The sequence below is a fragment of the Anser anser genome, assembly GCF_964211835.1.
Source record: "Anser anser genome assembly, chromosome: 12".
Classification (NCBI taxonomy): Eukaryota; Metazoa; Chordata; class Aves; order Anseriformes; family Anatidae; genus Anser; species Anser anser.
Genome location: NC_139733.1, coordinates 18,948,526 through 18,961,865, shown reverse-complemented (window position 1 = coordinate 18,961,865; position 13,340 = coordinate 18,948,526). Strand labels below are relative to the sequence as shown.

The window sequence follows — 13,340 nt, the reverse complement described above, 5'->3', positions numbered from 1 at the left end:
AGAGAAAAAGCATTTAACTAAATTGGTTGTTTACACGTGAAGGTAGCACATAGACATTTAGCTTAGTTCAGATCTATTTTGACTTACTGAGGACTTCTGTAAGACCACTTCATTCACTAATTTCCCCTCTTTCTGCCTTCTTTGCCCAACGTCTTACACAATCACCTGCAGTGAACCCACCAGCCTAGACACGTGGCAAGTTGAGTGTTTAGCTTGCAGTCTACAGCCACTTGTAGCTTTCTGTAACTGAGGCAATGAAGCTGTCTGTAATGTAGGACCCTGAGTAGATCTCATCCCCTCCCACCCTCCTCTAACATAGTTCAATGTGCTGTTGAAGTTTTTCTTTCTCTAGAAGCCACAAGTCATTTTGCACTTTGTGTATCTTCCGTTGGTGCAGAGCTCAAATTCTGTGCACTCATACAAAATGCAAATATCCACCAGCTCAGAGATGTGGCATTTCCTCCTGAGAACCTCACTCCTGGGCTATTAAAACTGCTCTACTTAAAACTAATTCCTGTCCAGAACCTGCTTTGCAACTGAGTCAGCCTGTGAGTTTTCACAACAGAAAGAAGAGAGACAAGAAAGAAACTACACCTCTACCAGGTCAGCACAGTATGACTCTCAGTTGGGCTTAAGAGCAATCATTTCTGGATATTAAGATGATTTTGTCATTGGTTCTAGAACGAATCTCCATTTGTTCATTTGCGGACATTCTTGCCTTGTATATGTACCCTACATGTGGTTACATCCTTTCATCTACAAGTGAAGCAAAACAGCAAAAATAAAACAGGCTTTAGAATACGGAACTTCTCTTCTAAGCCTTCAAACTATTTAGCTTTTGTATGCACGTGCTTGGGAGGGAAGGTTTTTAATGTTCCCTTTCCCTAACTCTTGGACTTGATGATCCTCAAGGGTCCCTTCCAACTCAGGATATTCTATGATTCTATTCTAACTCCCACAGCTTATTCAGATGAGACCAGCTTCACTGCTGGAAGCACTGACACGACGAGCTTCAGAAGATACTTCATTTTCACCTTGATTTAAAACAGTATCTTTTCCGTGCCTAATTTTACATTTCATAGAGTCTTGATGCCCAGATTTCATATTACAAGTTTTGTTCATTATAGTGCTCCCCTACTAGAAGAAAGCCTCAACACGCAGTGTTCCTCAACATGAATCCCAGAGATACTCCGGATGTCAAGTTGTTAAAATTTAATGTTGATAGAGCAAACAAGGGGTCCAAACTAGAAAACAGCTCTGCAAGAGTTGCATAGAAATTTCCTACGGCACAACATTTTGAATGTGCAGATTTGACTGCAATAATTAAGGACTTTGCCTTAATTTGTGACAGTGAACAGACGCACGCGAATACAGCTGCATTACCAGCTAATACATCTACTAAAAAACTGACTGCAAGAAGTAACCATTCATCCTTTTTTTTTTTTTTTTAAGAAAAATCGTAACACAAATTATGTTCAGTATCACCTGAATTCAAAGCAATTACACCATAGCTCCAAAGTAGTATTTTAAATGTATTTACCTGTGAGCTCCCTTTTTATATTAGGAAGATTAGCTGGACAGGAGTTGCTGATGTTTAGTCCTGGAGGAGGCATGCTTTGGTTGCCATAAAGGTCAATCAAATTCCCAGACACAGGCAACTGGAAAAGATAAGGAAGGAGAAGGATCAGTTGGTTTGCCTTATGGAAAAAGCTTTGTACAAAATAAATGAGTTATCACCTGCTAAGAAATCTGTGCTCTTTTCCATGTGCAAACAGAGCTTGCAATAAGGTCAGCAAAAGTTACACGTATGCACGGGCATGAGGAATAAACCACCTACATTGGGAAAGTTCTGCCCTTCTCTTCTCAAGAAGGTGCAGACAATACTTTATTATTTTTTTTTTTAAATGCAGGGAAGCACAGCTCCATTTAAGTTGAAAAAAAAAAAAAAAAACTTAGGAAAGAAGAGGTAATACACGCTGACAAGCATTGCTGTATTGTTCCTCACAACTGCTTCACTGAAAGATAAGATCTGTACCCTCACCGCTTCCAACCGAAAGATCTGAAAGAGCCTACAGAAGGCTCACGGAGGATGCCCCCATTTATCCAGTAACACGTGAGTCAAAGTTCTCAGCGAGTTATTACATGCTTGTCAGAGGACACCGTATTCAATCAATCACATTTTTTATGTGATTTGAAGGCTAGTTACACAGAGAACATTTTCATAAGTTTACTTTAACTTGTTTTTCACCTTGTGTAACAAAAACGTGCACCAGCTGGAGAAAGACTGTTTTGACATAAATGTCCTCAATTACTCATTCATTCTGTAATTCTTCTTTAGGTATGTTTAAGGAAAGAGATTTATAGGGAACTAGGATAGTATTCGAACAAGACTTAGCAAAGCTATCCCTTTATATTAAAATGTAAATTTAAAGAAATCCACAAGTATCCTGAGTGGATTATTTTACCTGTCTATTCTTTGTTTTCAAACTAGGTTTTGAGAAGACAGGTATAAAACACTTTGATACCTTATCTGAGTGCCAACACTTCTTATCTTTGCTGCAAAGAAAACCAGTCCCTCCAAGACACTGATCCTGCAGAGATTAGACCATTAACTTTACACCCACGTAAATAATGTTGGGGAATACAATGGAGTGAGTCACAGCACAGCCTATTAAACTCCTACTGACAGTCCTTGCCAGACTGAGACTTAAGAAAATTTCTCTGCTGCCTAGAGCAACCATAAGAAACAACGCTGATGTGCACACGCTGAAGTGCCGCCACCTAAAAGCCATGCTGAGATCTGTCAAGAGACTTCTGAACAGACAGCAGCCAACAGCAAAATGAGGTCCTCTGACTTGGTCTTCAAGTGACAGAGGGGAAAGTAACTGAGTTCTCAGCAAATCTAGTCCTACAATTTCCTGCACACCACTTAGCTTCTGAATTTCATATAAAAACATATATTAAAAAAATAATAAATCTGTTTTAGTTCCCAGCTGTCCTCCACAGACCGCGATCCTAGTTGCAACACACCCACATTAACGTCACTGTGACCATTATCTCACTGCTCTGAGGCTGGCCCTCAGATCTTTTGGCCCCTCAACGCATCCGTGACACAGGAGCAGCAACCTTCTGACTTGGACGTGCTTTTTCTATTCATGCTCCCATGTATGGTGAGAGCACAAAGGGCTTGTTTGTAGCTCTAGGACTTGAAGTTCAGAACCAGACATGTGAAATCTAATTAGGAGTTTCAGAGGGAAAAAAAAAAAAAGATATTTTTCCCCCCAAACCAGAAACTGGCATCTCAAATCCTGGGTAAAGCAACTAGCTTGTAACGAAGCATGGAGAACAGCTGAGGTCCCCAAGCTGCTGTAATTACTGCAACACTGACCCTGCGTGTTACAATAGGATTGTGATTCTACCTCCCCATCCCCAGGTGTCAACATCGTGTTGGATTTCCGTGTAAGGTTCCGTAAGGAACTGTGCAGCAATCACCACAAAAGGGTAGGAGCTGTTGGCTGTGCACACTAAGTCCTGCAGAAATGGCTTGCACCAGAAGAACCCACCTGAGAGCTGGGCAACAAAGCACGAGTGCTGCTGATGCATCGCTAACTAACTAAAGAAAGATGAAGGGAGAAATTTGCACAGGTGATTATCTTTGTAAGTTTGTGTCTATATTTTAAATATGTTTTCCTTAAGGCTGTTAAATGATTTTAGCTAAGACATGTAATGCGGCATCTTTCAGATCATCCCCAAGAAATTAATTCACCTTAACTCTCCCTAAAAGTAACTTAAGGAAGAGCGGTTTATGCCAGGCTCGGTTTGTTTTCTTCCTTGAGACAGCATGGCGTGTCTTTGTTCACAAGATTTCACACCACGAAATATGACGGACTCCAATAAAATAAGCACTCACATTCAGGTTGTTCAGGCTCTGTGTGTATCACTGAGACATCGGCTGTGCAATCAACAAGGCTGTCTCTGAGGTACACACGCTGTTCCCCAGAAGGTGCCGTGTTGCTCCCTTACCTACAAGGGGCACGCTCAGTGGCAGTCCCTGCAATACTCCTGGGGTTCAGCTTCCATTCTGACACCTTTCAGCACAGCAGCAAAGCTGGTTAACTTGTGACCCAACACCAAAGTTTACAAACACGTCCGTAGGCACTGTATTGCAATGAGCCCTTTTCTATTAGGAGGTACTTAGAAACACCCCTCCGCTTGTTCTACACACAAATCTCTGATTTTGTTTATCAATTAAGTACTGTTACCAAACGTAACAAACTGGCCCTTTCATTCTTTGTTGGTTACGGAACAATAGCAGCCTTTGTTGTAGTCTCAGCACAGCTATTTATAGGTTGCGTCTCTTTAGAAACCATTTCCTCTCTTTATTTTTTTTTTCCCAGCTCTACTTAGCTCAGTCTACAGACATCAGTTCCTTACTAGTAAAATACTCTGTGTTTCCATAGCTAAATCTCATTCCGAACGAGAAGTTTTTGTTATGGCAGGCTCGTTTTTCCCTGAACCAGTTGTTGAGGAACGCGGCTCGTTTTCCATCACTTCACAATTGGTACCGGGCTAATTCAGAGGCTGAAACATACTTTTTGCACCTAGCAGTTTAACAGTATTAGTAGACTACTCCAAGGGCACTACCTAAGGGGGGAGGCTGGTGGGCTGTTTCCTGCAGCATGCTCCGTGCCTCCAAGAGGGCTGTGGGAATCTGTGGGAGCCAGACGAGGTTACATGGCATCAGACAAGTACTGTCAGCAAATGTAAACCTATGCTACAAAATCGATGCTAAGTGGTAAGCTGTAAATTTTGGCACTAGATAAAAAAGAACGAGACGCCAGCACTGGCAGACATCTACTCAGCCAGATCTAACAGCACTTAAGCCTAAGGCAAAAAATTCGCTGGAGCTACCCTCCACAAAAGATCAAAATAAGATTATGCCAGAAGTACGATTATGTTAATGCTCGCAGCAATGTGAACCAGCAAACAGAAGTGGCAACTTGGAGGTAATATGTGCCTTCCCTTGCTCACCAACTTTCCCATCTCAGCATTCTTGTCTTTTGTCCCAGACTTCCTGGGCGCCCTTCTCCCCGTTCAGTTTTAAGCTTTATTCTTTCACCTTTGGTTTGTTTTGAGGGGTTGCCTTTTTTTTAATCTTATTTTTTATTTTGTACCATCTTTGTTGTTGTCTAACTTGGGACTTATCTCCATTTGCAATCAGACTAAACTAAATACATGATATTAGAGCTTCACGGTTAAATTATAGCAGCTTTGGACATGGATGCTAACATAGGCTTAAGCATGGCTTACAGTTTTTTATTTGCACGTGACAAGATGGGAACCTGGGGTGCCAAAGGTTCCCTTTAGGTTTCTGAAGCTGAGCTTGATGCTCGTTAATATGCCCACTAATATCAGTGGGTATAAGCTTACTTCTGTTAGTTCAATTCACTCCTCTACTACAACCTTTCCACTGTCTAACTTGAATTTGAAATAAAAAAGGGCAAAATTTTCCTTTGTATTCCCTCATCATGACCCTAGCTTGAATTTTTAAACTTGTGTTCTTCACTGCAACTGTATACCTGGAGGTCTTCAAAAAATACCTCATTACTCTCCACAGACAGTACAATAACTGCTTAACTGCTCAGAGAAAAAATAGTTACACTCCAGTTTTACGTTCACTTGAGAAGCGGCGATTAGGCTTAACGGGGAAAGCAGAAGGAAGGGACCGTTGTACCGTGTTTGCCATCTGCAGGGCTGGGTCCATCAAGCCAAGGATTTCTTCATTGTAGCTTGATTCTAGACTAATTATGTCATCGATCACATCATCCATCTGCAACAGTAAAGGTGAACAATAAAAAATAAAACAGTTATCAAAACCAAGAAGGAACAAAAGTCTAACAAAGCACTTCAGCAGCGCACCGGTTCTCTGCAGTACCGGCCAAGGCAGAGAGAGGTCTGTGCACTTCTGCCATACTCCAGAACCAATCCCCCTGGCTTAATTCTCACTGTCCAGCTAGGGCTCTCAGACCACAGCAAAGCTTCAGGCTTCGTGATCAATTCCGCACCTCCCATCAGCGGTTACCTGCCCACAGACAAGCTGTTCCCCCCAGGAACAGCAGAGGATATCAGTGCCCATACAACAAGCCTCACTAACGATGTGAAACCCTCCCCCTGGTTCTGCACAGGCCCCGTCACCTTATCTCCAACCACAGGGCTCCAGCACTGCCTGCCCACCCTCCCCCTCAGTCATCCAGGTGTGGGGCAAAAACCGACTTACAGATCGGAACACCTGAGCCCTGGCATCTGCGGGGGGAAGAAGGCTTGCTGCTGAAAGGCTGCCCTCCCTCAACAGGGGAATCGGATTTATTTCCTAATACTCCCTCTCCCAGGAAGCACCACCCAAGAGTAGCTCAGTGATGATCCTAGGTGGTGGAAACAGTTTTTGGGCTGGGCTGGAGGGTTCCTCCGTAAGTTCCTACACGGTCAGGGGGACCACAGTCCTCCAAAGCACCGCTTAGATGCTCTGAGCTGACCTGCAGCTTGCCTATTTCTTTTTTGATCACCATAAAAAATAAGCTTAAGTGACACTAATTAAAAAATAATAATAATTTTTAAAAAAATTAAAATTGATAGTACAAAGAGTAGTTTAGGGGATTTTTGTGTCAGCGCAAGAAAGTATGATCAGAACGAAGTACACTGTCTGGAAGTGAGGGCAAGAAAGGAAACAACAGTTACAGCCCATATCTGAAGTCTTGTTACTAAAATAAAAAGCAGTCTGCTCAAAATAATAACAATAATAATAAAATACAAATAATTTTAAAAAATGACTAGTGAGGACAAAATTACCACGTAGGGATTAAAGCCTTCTTTCTCTTACCTCCCCCCTTAAGTGCAGGTGTGATCTGCGTAAAAATGGGCTCTTAGAAACTATCACAACAGCAACACATACATGCAGCTTGGGGGAAAAACTGCTTTAAAAAAGACTTCCTGAAGTGAGATCCTAAAACACCCTTGATAATGTTCTTCTGCTATAGTGTTACAGTTCTGAAAAGGGTTAACACTTTTCTAGATGTTTTAATGCACTTGATATCAATGCTAATATGTAAGGACATGGCACATTTGTAATATAAGTGGGGGTTATGTTGTTTTGTTTCTTAAATACATTTTACATTCAACTTGTTAAATACATTACTGGTCAAGTTTACTGTTTAGCGTAAGTTCAAAGAAACATTCTCATTGGAAAGGTGTTCAGTGCTCCAACTCCTGTGTCATCCAGTACCTGCATGCATGATGCTCGTGAGTGTGTATTCAGAGCCGGGCACTCACTCTCAACCCTGCTTTGCTCTTCAAATTTATAAAATCCCTGCAGAAATAAAAGGAAAAAAAAGAAGCAAAGCATGGATCTGAGTTCATGGCACAGTCTCAGTCCCAAAAAGAGCATGATTGAAACGGTGTCATGCACACATGTGCCTGATGACACAGCAAAGTGAAGCTGTAAATAACTTGAGAAAAAAATTGTGATACAACTGAGATGATAGGATGGAACTTGGATTTTCACTTCATTTAAAACTATGGAGCACAAGTAATTCCCCTTGCATGTGTAAAAACCAGGTTTTTAAATAACTGTTTTTGGAGTTGGATAAATTTTTCCTCACAGAGTGCATCTGTATTAAAATTTTGGCACAAAGGCTCGGAGGAAGGATGGGGAACAAAGGGAGCTCTATAATTCTCTCTCGTTTGTCAAGTCGCTGAAATATTGACATGATTCTTTTACTTGCTAATGTCTTTCAACTAACCTTTATTCTGCACCTGAGCACATACAACATCCAACTATGTTTTTGCCAGCAAATGTTAAGACAAGATTGTGAACAACTTCTAGGCATAGGCTAGTGAAGTCGCAAATTTGCAGCGCTGAAACAGCACGTCAGTAACATTTTAGGATATACTAGCTGAGATAATCTGGTGTTGACGTTAAGTAAGAGACTTGCTCCAATTTTAGTCCAAAAATTTCTAAAACCCTAAAATATCTTTAAAAAAAAGTCTGTTTTTTTTCAGTTATTTTTGTTATGCTCTCTGCTCTTTCTACACTGAATGGGCCATAAATAACATTATTCCAGAAAGCTACAGCTAACAAAACTGCTTTGTATTCTCCAAAGGTCAACTATTCACTGTGTGCATCAAGCAAGCAAAAAAAAAATAGAAGTTTTAATAAGCATAAACTAGCTAAAATAGTTCAAAAAAGGAAATTACATGGACAGAGGTTTTTTTTTTTTGCCCTAATGTTTTATACAAATACATATTCATCAGGCAGGCAAAGAAGCATTAATTGCAATTTCAAAGTGAGCAGTTCAGAAAAGAAGATAAACATAACATCTTAATTAGCAAATATGGTTTGAAACAGAAAGAAAGCAGAATGCAATTCCGTTTTACTGAAGAGTATGCACAATGAGAGCGTATTACCTCTTTTTCACAGTTGGAGTTAAGCGTAAGCATGGCCATCGGGCTGTTGGGCGCGCTGCTTCCAGTTCCAGGCGGCATGACATGATCACCGGGCTGGTTTGGACATGGCAAGCTCAGGGCTTGGTTGGCGTGTTTATTTGCTAGAGTGGTAGAGAGGTACTGCTTTACCTGCTGCCGCTGGGCTTGCTGAATATGGTACTTGGTTGGGTTCTCAAGGTGAGTCTGCACCTGTATGACAGGAGGTAGGAACATGCTTTATTGTTTTACAGCGTCATTACATGTGGCATCGATCTGAGCTATACATTTGTGACATAGACCAGCTAAGCATTTGACTCAGTTACAAACCCGCGCAGCTCCAAGGAACTCAACAGGGCTTCACTAATTCACGTTCAGTGGCAAGGAACGAGTCCCTGAGAGAACATTTCAATAACTGACTTATTAACAGGAGGGCAACGAGTCCCACTTTTCTTTCACATGGGGAGATTTCCCACTTAAAACCAATGCTCAGGTTTTCCATTTCACACAGATACTCCACAAACAGGTGCTTCTCTGTTCAGACCTTCAGCTACACGACATTGAATTTTCACCAAAATATGGAGAAATACACGGCACAGCAGGACTCACTTTACTTGTTAATAGCTACTAATTATAGGCAAATGTATCAACCGCTATCCTTCATCAGATTTCAAGTAAAGGACAGATTTAATTTGTTGTTGGTTTTCGTTTTTTTTTAACAATGCATTTGATATTTTACAAAAATGAAAAGAAAAGTAATGTGCCATTTTTTGTCTCTAGATTATTTATAACTCAGATATATGGCCTAAGTCACATACAAATAAGATGGCCTGTTTAAAAAATGCGTTACACAAAGAAGATGCAAGAAAAGCAGTGTCTCCGGTCAGATCAATCGCTGTTCTCAGCAGCAGCCATTTTTGTATTTAAGACAGGCTTTCCAGCGCTTAGAAATATTTTCACATATAAAACATGAAAAAAGAATACCGAACTATTCTCATTCACTCTAAATAAACAAGAGAAGAAAAGTCCTTTTTTTTTTTTAATGGAAAAAATGTCACCATATCTTGGAAACACCGTCACCTTTCTTTGATCATTAATGTCTTTATCAAAAGGTAGAAAACAAACAAGTAAAATAATACTCCGAAAAGTCTGTTGGTTTTGAACAGTCCTAGTAAAGTGACTTCTATTACCATTACAACTGACCGTGCACGTTCCCCACTCATTTTTGTGGAAGAAATTAAATAAAGCAAGCTAGATACAAGAGGAAAAGGATTTCCTGTCCACTGTAAGCCTTCTTAGCAACAGGTTTTAAAATAAGTCTGCAAATAACTCACCTGATAATGATTATACTCAAGCATTTCCAGCATAATACTGATGGGTTGTAAGAGAAGTGACTGCAATACCCTTTGCTTTATGCTACTCCAGTCTGAGCGATTCGCATACGGAAGCACCATAAACAAGCTGCCCCAAACCAGCAGCAGAAACTGGAACACCACTGCTCAGACTTATAGTAACCTACGCTAATTAGCTACGCATGTAGAGAAACAAACAGTTCACACAGGGGCTGTGCAAGTTTAGCCCTAAGTATTGGTATTTTTTCCCCTGGCTTTGACGTCATGCTTTTTCATAAACATAAAAGGACCTTTTAAGTGATGGCCTATCAAAGTCAGATTGACAGTTTGCTCAAGGCTAACTCGCTATTCATCTTTCGTTCCAGTCATACTGATAGACAATGGTATTTTTCTTTAGCAGTAAGGTTAAAAGTTTTTAAGTATGGAGGAAGAAATAACCGAACAAATGCCCTACGAGCCCAACGCACATCCACCAGCCGTGGGGCGCGCTGGATGAGACCGCGGGAGCCGCAGCAGCCCATTGCCCTGCCCTCGGCACCCACTGCTCTGGGCACCAGCCTCACCCAGGACCTGCAGCTCCACAGGGAGGATTTCAGGATTTCAAGGAGCCGTGCTGCTTCTTCAGCCTCCCTTGTGGCCATTCAATATGTCCCAGCCTTCAGCAGCAAGGTTTCCAGTTCAGAAAGGGCTGATGACTGGCTAAAGCACATTGCAAACATACCTCTGTCCACTCAGAGACATTACTGCACACCGTCCCTATGCCTCCCAGACCTTTCTTACCCTTGCTACCCAACTGCTTGACAAAAGTGTTGTGCTAAAGCACACGCACCTGAAGTTGCTCTACTTGTGCTGTTTTCCAAAGTCTGCTGCACAGAGAAACATACTTAAGAGAGGGTGTTAAGAGAGCTTAACCTGATTTGTAGCACCAAGTGCCAAGACAATCCGGCAGCCTGCTGCGCTAAGTACAGCGCTTGCTTCGCGGGTCCCAAGCTGCATTATCAATTTTCCTATCACCAGTGGTAAGAGTTCCGCTACCCAGATAAGCCTATTTTTCACTTAAATTTTCATCTTCCAAGCAGATAAAGTTATCAGCAAATGAGTTCACTTTCGTAACCCTTATCTTAGAGTACGTTATTTTAAAAACAAGCCTTACTCATCTTACAGTATTCACACAGTCCTTTTCCTTCCCCAGCATCAGAAACCCCTTGTGCTCCCTCAGCCAGCGGGAGGGACAGAACTAAGCCTCCTCTCTGCATCAACCACAGATCCATGCTCCTAGGAGAGGGACGAGCAAAATTCCAAGATCCACATCTCCACTGACACAAAATTGCTCCCCATGCTCACTGCACGAGTGCTCTGTGCTGTGCCACAGGTCCCTGCTTCGCCCAGCGCACACCCGCACGCCTTGTCCTCCTCTTCCTTCTCACTGCTGAGGTCAGGCACCAAAACTTCTTTATCGGAAATGCCCGAAGAGCAAATTAGCAGTAACAAAGCTTACAATGAAAGGCATAGCTGGGATCCCGCACACCATCTAACAGATCCGGGCTGATGTATTAGCAGTCTGCCATTTGGCTGTAAGGACCGTACGCACGGCCCTATTGTCTGAACCTGCAGGCTGACGATACGAGAGCTCGCGAAATGTGCGAGTATCATCACAATTTACAGAGGTACTAATACCCCGAACTGACTCCACAACACAGCAAGTTTTGAAACACACGCTGCCTACGCGTTGCTCTTGTTGGCTAAATAGACATTAGAAAAGAACACATCTTCCCCCTAGTTTTTTGCCTTATTCTGCTACTCCATAATTTTTTCTTTAATAGGCTGTGCTGGCCTTTGTTGCAGGGAAGGCAAGAAAAAAAAAAGAGCGAAATTGAGTTTCAGAAAGCACACAGCTCCTTTTAAATTCCAGCAGACATTAGGGTATCATTTATTAGCAGCATGACACAAATAAAATCCTGTGTCTAAGTAGAGAGAAGAGCAACAAGAGCATGAAAATGCAGCATTTTTACTTCAGCTGGAACGTATTTGGAAGCCAACTGGCACTTCTGATAGAACTGTTCATCAGAAACTAGGAAGTAAGGCTGGGCATTTAGCTTTTGTGTTAGGCTTTTACTGTTACAGAAAAGCCCCGCAGAGCTCCCTCAAGAATCGCATCAACCTTACCCACCTCTGCCTCCGAAGTTATTTCGGTTCCCTTTTATCAGATTTCTACCAATTCCAGAAGTGCAACTATTCTCTGATCTCTCTAACCTTACTGACAAGTGCGTCCTCTTTGGCACGGGGCAACAGACTTCAGCAAGAGTTCAGAGGCTATTTTCTGCTATTTGGGGGTGAAGGGAATTCCTCCTCCTTACAGGGAACATAACTGCTAGACAAACAGCACTGCAGATTTACATGCAGCAGAACTGCAAAGACAGATCGTAACCTAGCTGGTTTAATTCCTGACACACCACATGTCACTTTGGTTCAGAAACAAAGGCACAGTCTTTTGGAAGTATTTTGAACAAACTTATCCACTGGACCACTTTTTTTTTTTAAATCTTGTTGTACACTGGTAACAACTGGCTCTGAGGAAATGCATTTACTGTCAGGTGTCTGGACTTCAAATTAGCAGCAGCGGCAGCAGCAAAGACTCTCTATTGCCTTTACAGAAAAAACTACCAGAAGAATTGTGGTCATTTTCTGCTAGTTATGCACGGTTCTCCAAGGACATGTCACCTTCTCACACAAGTCCAGTAGTGAATTGCAGAACACAGAACTGCCTTTTCTGTCATTAAATTGCTCCGAAATGATGCAAAGGAGAGATTCGGTGAGAAAACATTTCCTCTCAGTCTGTAGCTGATCCAAGATACTTCCACATTTGAATAAAAGAACACACAATCTCGGAATGGAGGGGCATGTTACATTGGTATCCCAACTCCTCAGGGCAGTGCAACAAAGCCAGCAGATTCCCCAGGAAGGAAAGCATCTCCACACGGTTCAGGCAGGTATCACACCTCCACCACTCCTTGTGGTGGGGCACACACCGAGCCGTGCCTGCACCGAGGCCCAGAAGCGCAACGCCCCGTGCTTCCCTCCTAGGCCATGGCCAGGCCTAGTTCTTCAAGCAGGAGCTAGCGTGTGGCGAGAGTTCAGACCCTGCTGGTCAGAACAGCTTCCCCTGCTTTCCTCCTCCAATTCGACAGGACTGTATCCTCCAAGAGATACAGCACCCGCTTCTGAGGAAAAAGTGGATTATTAACCCTTCAAACAAGGAGTTAACCAGCAAAGCTGAAGGGGCCCCAATCCTCAGCTGTGGTGGTACATCTGCAAGAGTCTCCTGATAACCTGTCATAATGCCGACAGCTCTGGGCTGCCCAACATTTCCCAGGTCCCCCACAGGCAGAGAAGGAGCACATTTGGGTTGCCTGAATCACACAGAAGATTCTTCTCATCAAAACACACCACTGAACCTTTCTGTGAAAGCACAGCCAAACCACTTAATGCTTCATTTCTGCAGAGACAGGCTTG

The 13,340-nt window shown here is 42.4% G+C and overlaps 1 protein-coding gene across 13 annotated transcripts in view; it reads right to left on the bottom strand.

Moving 5' to 3' along the window:
* MITF (melanocyte inducing transcription factor) overlaps positions 1-13,340 on the bottom strand; it is a 100,215-nt gene that overhangs the window by 11,450 nt on the left and 75,425 nt on the right. For 9 of the 13 annotated variants that reach the window (XM_083795433.1, XM_083795438.1, XM_083795434.1 and 6 more), the window contains 4 exons: positions 8,461-8,688; positions 7,280-7,363; positions 5,735-5,830; positions 1,541-1,658 (listed from right to left, as the gene is read on the bottom strand). In XM_083795433.1, the coding sequence (XP_083651559.1) occupies positions 1,541-1,658; positions 5,735-5,830; positions 7,280-7,363; positions 8,461-8,688 (526 nt within the window). The remainder of the gene's footprint in view (positions 1-1,540; positions 1,659-5,734; positions 5,831-7,279; positions 7,364-8,460; positions 8,689-13,340) is intronic. The other 4 variants (XM_083795440.1, XM_083795442.1, XM_083795443.1 and 1 more) reach the window with 1 other exon arrangement.